Consider the following 6757-nt stretch of genomic DNA (forward strand, 5'->3'; position numbering starts at 1 on the left):
CTATTCTATCTCATACTAGGGCACGTTATTTTTTAACAATTATAGATGACTTTTCACGTTGCACATAAACTTTTCTCATGTGATTCAAACATGAAACATTTTATTTGCTTAAAAAATTTATTGCGCTTGAAGACAACCAATTTTTTTGTAAAATTAAAATAGTTAGAAGTGATAATGGGATGGAATTTATGGATCATCAATTGCAAACCTATCTTGATTCATTAGAAATTATTCATCAAACATCTTATGTTGGCACGCCACAATAAAATAGTATAGTAGAGCGCAAATATAGACATCCCTTTGAAGTAGCCTGAGCATTACATTTTGAAACCAACCTGCTAATCCAATTTTGGGGTGAGTGTATTTTAACTGCTGCTTATCTTATTAACCGACTTCCTTCTCCTATTTTAGGTGTTAATTCTCCTCATGAAATACTTTTTGATTAAAAAAACTCTCTTATCACCATTTACGTACCTTCGGATGTCTTTGGTTTGCTCATATCCAAGCCAAAAATAAATTTGGACCTCGTGTACATAAGTGCATTTTAATTTTTAGGATATCTCTATGTCCAAAAAGGCTACCACATGTATGATCTACTTGAGAAAAAAATATTCACTAGTAGGGATGTTGTTTATCATGAATCAATTTTTTCATTTGCCAACACATCTCTCATTTTTCTTTCTTTCCAATCACCAATTCTTCCTCACATTACTGATAATGGTGATGAACCCATTCTCTCCACTTCTAATCAAAATTCCATCAAACCAGTTGATCTTTCTGAAACATCTGTCGATCTACCTCCAAGGCGCTCTACAAGGATCCGACATCCTCCTCAATTACTTTAAAATTTTTAGTGCTCTTAGGTTTCATCCTTTTTTGCCCATACCAAAACAATCTTGTGGTAGGTACTAAGTATCCACTCCAAAATTATCTTATCTTTGATAAATTCTCAAACTCTCACTATTCTTTTCTAGCTTTTATTTTCTCTTCTTTGGAGCTCAAGTTCTTTTCCTCGGCAATGAAAAATGCTCACTAGCGTGATGCTACGGCCAATGAAATTAAGGCCTTAGAGTTTAATGACACTTGGACCATGATGCTACTTCTACCAAGCAAACATGTTATCGGTTGCAAATGGGTATATAAGATCAAATATAAGAGTGATGGTAGTATTGAACAGTATAAAGCAAGGCTTGTTGTTAAAGGTTACACTCAAGTTAAAGGCCTAAATTGCTATGAAACATTCGCTCCTGTCGCCAAATTGGTCTTGGTTCATTGTCTTATTGTAATTGCAGCCACCAAACAATGACATCTGTACTGGTTTGATGTTAATAATGCCTTCCTCCACTACAAGAAACTTGGACATTAGCGACGCTTTTTTTGGCTTTTAGCGATGCTTTTAAGCATCGGTAGAAACACTCCCGACGCTTTCCAAAGCGTCGGTAAAGCGTCGCCTATGCTACAGTGGAAAAAAAATTTTCCGACGCTTTTAAAAGCGTCGCTAATTCCTCTTTTCCGACGCTTTAAAGCGTCGTGAATTACGATTTACTAAGAAAATTACCATTTGCGGCCTGCATCTTCTCCTCCATTCAGAAATACAAACAACCTCCCCGATCGGTACCTTCATTCCATCCGTGCGGAGTGGTTGGGTTTGGCTATATAAACAGTTTTTTTTTTCAGATCGGCCGATGTGGGACTAAAATGAGGTGATTTTTTGGCTTCCGACGACGCTTTTAACGACGCTTTTAAGCGTCGTTATTTAACAACGCTAAAAAGCGTCCTTAAAAGTGTCGTCAATTACATATTAACTTCGACGACGCTTTTAAGCATCGTCATTAGCCGACGCTTTTAAAAAGCGTCGGCAAATGTTGACGGGGAAAAATTTTTGCCGATGCTTGGAATAAGCGTCGACAAATAAGAGTCGGTAATTTTCTTTTTTTGTGTAGTGCTCTATGATGATTTACATTAAGAGGTTTACATGCAACTACCACCAGATTTTTTTCGAAAGGGAAAGAAAGAAGAAGAATTAGTATGTCGCCCCAACAAATTCTTATATGGTTTTAAATAAGCCTTTTGTAACTAATTTTCCAAATTCTCTACTGCACTACTTCAGGCTAGTTTCACTCAATCAATTGCCAATTATTCACTCTTTACCCTCAAATCCAAGGGCAACATCACCATTGTGTTTGTTTATGCTGATGATGTACTCATTATGGCAGTGAACCTTCTTCTATTGCTTCTACTAAATCATTCCTCCAAGATCAATTTCAAATTAAAGATCTTGACAAACTTAAATACTTCCTAGGCATTGAAGTTGCACGCTCCAGTAAAAATATTTTTCTCTCTAAATAAAATTATATCTTAGATATTCTTGAAGAAGCAGTTGTTCTAGGTGCTAAACCAGCACACACTCTGATAGAGCAAAATTTAAAGTTATTACCTAAGTTGACGAACATTTGCTTGATCCTAGATTATACAGACACTTGGTAGATCGTTTGATCTACCTCACAATCACTCGTCCAAACATTACCTTTGTTGTCAATATCTTCTTAGTCACAATTACCACCTTTAACCTACGTCTCTCTATTGTGAACACTTAAAATTGCTGCAAACCTTGTATTTTATGAGCAGACAAAACATATCAAAATAGATTGTCGTGTCATTCGGAAAAAATTACAGGCAGGCGCAATCCAAACCAAGTTCCTTCGATGTAACAACCAACATACTGATATTTTTACTAAGGCTTTGGTTCGTGGTCAGTTTTCTTATCTGTTATGCAAGTTGGGTGTTACGGATCCACACACACTAACTTGAGAGAGGGTATTACAACTTAGAATTATGCACGATCTTACCTATTATAGTATATACGATATTGGATACTACAACTGCCACATATTACATGCATAATTTTGATATGACATCTTGCCATATTGAATGCATAATCTTGGTATGATATCTCAGATCAATCTCCAAAAATCATAGAATATGATTATCGATATTCAAAATTAGTATTTGTATCGAATTATAGAATTTTACTATTGTATTAAACTATATTTGATCTCTAGTATTTTTCTCGTAATCGTGAAATTTTGTTATTGTATTCTAGTACATCTGGAGGCTCAACTTATATATAAAGTACATCAGTATTATAAACAAAGCAATTCAAATCATATATTCAACATAATTTTTTTATACTCCTCGCACGTACGCTGGTACTCTCTCATCGTCTCCCTCTCGTCAAATTTTTGCTGCCGCTGGCATTGCTGCTTGGAGAGCCCGAGCTCTGGGTCTCTTTTCTCATAAGAAAGGACAATGGTGGTGGAGATCGAGAAGGGAGTGACAGAAGAGGAGGATAAGTTAGAGGGTTTGTGGTTCCGTCGTTTGGATTTTTTAAACGGTGTACATACGGTGGGTAGCTAATGGAAAGGGGCTGAGATGTTGGTTCGCCGCACCCATCCATAGTAGAGAGAGAAAAGGTGGCTACGCGGCAACCATGCAGGCTGAAACGTTGCCTCCGACGTCCTTTCACTTGTCCTGCTATCAGTTCCCTACCTTGGTGGGATGTGGCAACTAGATAGTGCTGCAACGTACGTGCGACAAGCTAAAGGCAAAAGCTCACACGCGTGTAGGCGTAGGACACCATGCAACGTCACACGTGTACGTAGAGACCTTTTGCTGGACTCGGTGAAACGGATCGTTTGGGACGTAACGGACTGATGCGGCCCACCGAAGCCACAACCCACCCTACGTCCGCTACAGTAACACGTGGACGTCTCGGCGTACAGCTCGTCGGAGAAGAGAGCTCCACGCGTACAAGCCTCCTGCTCCGACTTCGCTTAGCAAATCATCGATGAGCTCGTGATCAAACGTCCGGACGTGGCGATCCGTTTTGTCCACCACCGGATCCTGCATCCACGTAGCCATGCAGGCGTGGCCCAGCTGCCACGTTACTCCACTCCCTCAAGACCCACCACCTTTTCTCTCTATAAATGGAGACCCCCAGCTCCACCACTCCTCATCGTCCCAATTACGCTTTCCCCTCTCTGAGTGAGTAACTAGGAATAGCCAGCCATGACGACCAAACTAAGAGTTTTCATTCCTTTTCTTCTTGTTCTTTCCATCCTTCTCGTCTCTGCCACCTTGGCTCTCTCCACTACCGAGGATCCCGAGCGGCAGATTGAGCGGTGCAAGCAGGAGTGCCGGGAGAGTCGACAAGGTGAGCAACAAGAGAGACAATGCGTGCGCCAGTGCGAGGAGCAAGAAGAGAAGAGGCAGCAAGGCGAGGAGACAGGCAAAGAAGGACGTAAAGGAGAGGATCCCGAGAAGCGGCTAGAGGAATGCCGGAGGGAGTGCCGGGAGCAAGCAGAGGGGAGGGAGCAGAGAGAGTGCGAGAAGCGGTGCGAGGAGGAGTGTAAGGAGCATCGTGGAGAAAACAAGGAGGAAGAAAAGAGGGAGGAAGAAAAGGGGGAGAAGAGGAGAGGGAGCGATCCTTTCTTCTTCGATGAGGAGAGCTTCCTGCATCAGGTCAGGACCGAGCACGGCCATGTTAGGGTCCTCAGAAACTTCTTGGAGAGATCCAAGCTTTTGCTCGGGGTCGCCAACTATCGTGTTGCCATCCTCGAGGCCAATCCAAACACATTTGTTCTCCCCAGCCACTGGGACGCAGAGGCCCTTCTCTTCGTTGCCAGGGGTATAGCAGTCTAGCATTCGCTCTTGTATCTATTTAAGTTTATTGTTTTATTTTTTCTCCTCCCACCACTCGAAATAGGCTACTGATATGTATTTATATGTGATGATCTGTAGGAAATGGACTTATAACTCGCCAGTGTCAAGATAATAAGGAGACGCAAGAGCTTCGCCGGGGACATATCATAAGGGTGCGTGCAGGAACAATCGTGTCTTTCGTGAACAAAGACAGGAACGAGAAGCTCGTTATAGTCATGCTCTTCCAAACCGTCGCGACTCCTGGCATGCTTGAGGTCCCTCGCATACACCTATAGCTCACACCTCTTAGTCATTTGTCTTCTAATTTACTCATTTCTCTATTGTTACCGACCATCGACCTTTGTGACCGTGCAGGCGTTCGTTGGTGCCGGTGGACGAAACCCCGAGTCATTTTACCGGAGCTTCAGCAAGCCAGTCTTAAGAGCTGCCTTTAATGTATAATAGAATGTTTCCCTTTCTCTCATTCTGTTCTTATACATGTAGTCGTCTGCTTAATTATCCATGTTCTTAACGTCTGAGTGAATCATTCTCGGTCCATGTATCAGACAGGAGTAGACAAGCTGGAGAGGCTCTTCGGAAGGCAGAAGAAGGGAGCCATGATAGAGGCAAGCCAGGAGCAGATCAGGGAGCTGAGCCGCCGCGCTGGCTCCGAGGGTCTGCCTCGGCCCTTCGGTGAATCGAGGAGGCCGTTCAATCTGCTTGACAAGCGCCCTTCCCACTCAAACCGCCATGGAGAGCTAAGGGAGGCCGATGGCGACGACTACCCGGAGCTCAGGGACCTCAACATCCAAGTCTCCCACGCTAGTATCAACAAAGTACTTAGGCTTTCCTTCTCCCTCCCTCTTCTCACCATCTCTTGTTCTTATGAGGTTATCAAGATAAAATTTAAATGGTGTCTGTTTGGCAGGGATCCATGATGTCACCTAACTATAACACGGAGGCAACCACGATTTCCATTGTGGTAGGAGGCAACGGCCAGGTCCAGATAGTGCGCCCACGTGTTTCTGGACAACAGGAGGAAGGACGAGGCCGCGAGGAAGAGGAAGGACGAGGCCGCGAGGAAGAGGAAGGACGAGGTCAGCAGGAAGGCAAGGAGGAGGAGGAGCAACGACAGCGACGTCAGCGCTACCAAAGAGTCGAATCCGAGGTATCACGTAGCACGACCTACATCGTTCCTGCGGGCCACCCATCCGTCGCCGTCTCTTCGCGCAACGAGCGTCTTGAGGTCCTGTGCTTCGAAATCAACGCCATGAACAACCGGAGGACCTGGCTTGCAGGTATCTTCCATAGACTTTTAGTTTAACTTAAACTACTGAAATGGCTTGTTGCTAGCCCATTACAACTTGTAATTAAGTGTTTTTCTTGTTTATTTGAGCAAATATGCAATTAGCCTTCTATATGATTTCTTATGGTGGATTGCAGGGAGCAACAACATATTGAAGCAGATGGATAGGATGACCAAGGAGCTAGCCTTCGATCAGCCGGCGAGGGAGGTGGACGAGGTCTTGAATGCCCCAAGGGAGGAGGTTTTCATGGCGGGCCCACAGGAACGCGAGCGGGAGAGCGAGGGAGGGGAAGGCCGCGATGGTCCACTGGAATCTATCCTGGAATTTGCCGGCTTCTGAGATGGAACAAAGGGAAAGTTAAAAGAGTTGTGGAGACCAGAGACCAGAGTGAGGGAATATATATGCATGTATGAGAGTTCTACGGGTAGTACGTAGTAGGACTGTAGGAGTGATGTAAATCCTGCGGAATAAGCACTTTTAAGGTGCCCTGGAATAAAAGACTTCCCTTTTAGCATTTATTTTGGCGTTCAACTTAAGAACCACTTCTATTTGGTAGCTAATTAATGCACTGCTTTGCCATTAAAGTTACTAGCAATTCATCATGCATGTGATGTTCCAAGGAGCACAAGCGCAAGAACATGATCGATGGTCAACTAATAACAATTACTTCCCATAGGCTGCAGAAACTCCTTTTGGGGCAAGAGGCCTCAGCTCTCCGAATCGAAGCTTTGATGGGACAGAGCCATGCA

The 6757-nt window shown here is 43.5% G+C and overlaps 1 protein-coding gene across 1 annotated transcript; it reads left to right on the top strand.

Annotated features, from left to right (window-relative positions):
• Positions 1-4029: 4029 nt before the first annotated feature.
• Positions 4030-6526, top strand: LOC103700330 (vicilin Car i 2.0101-like). The gene is made up of 6 exons (XM_039126108.1): positions 4030-4687; positions 4801-4976; positions 5077-5157; positions 5268-5537; positions 5630-5999; positions 6145-6526. The coding sequence occupies exons 1-6, from the start codon at positions 4069-4071 to the stop codon at positions 6345-6347; spliced, it is 1719 nt and encodes a 572-aa protein (XP_038982036.1). The 5' UTR covers positions 4030-4068; the 3' UTR covers positions 6348-6526.
• The last annotated feature ends 231 nt before the right edge of the window (positions 6527-6757 follow it).

Source organism: Phoenix dactylifera, chromosome 4 (assembly GCF_009389715.1).
Source record: "Phoenix dactylifera cultivar Barhee BC4 chromosome 4, palm_55x_up_171113_PBpolish2nd_filt_p, whole genome shotgun sequence".
NCBI lineage: Eukaryota > Viridiplantae > Streptophyta > Magnoliopsida > Arecales > Arecaceae > Phoenix > Phoenix dactylifera.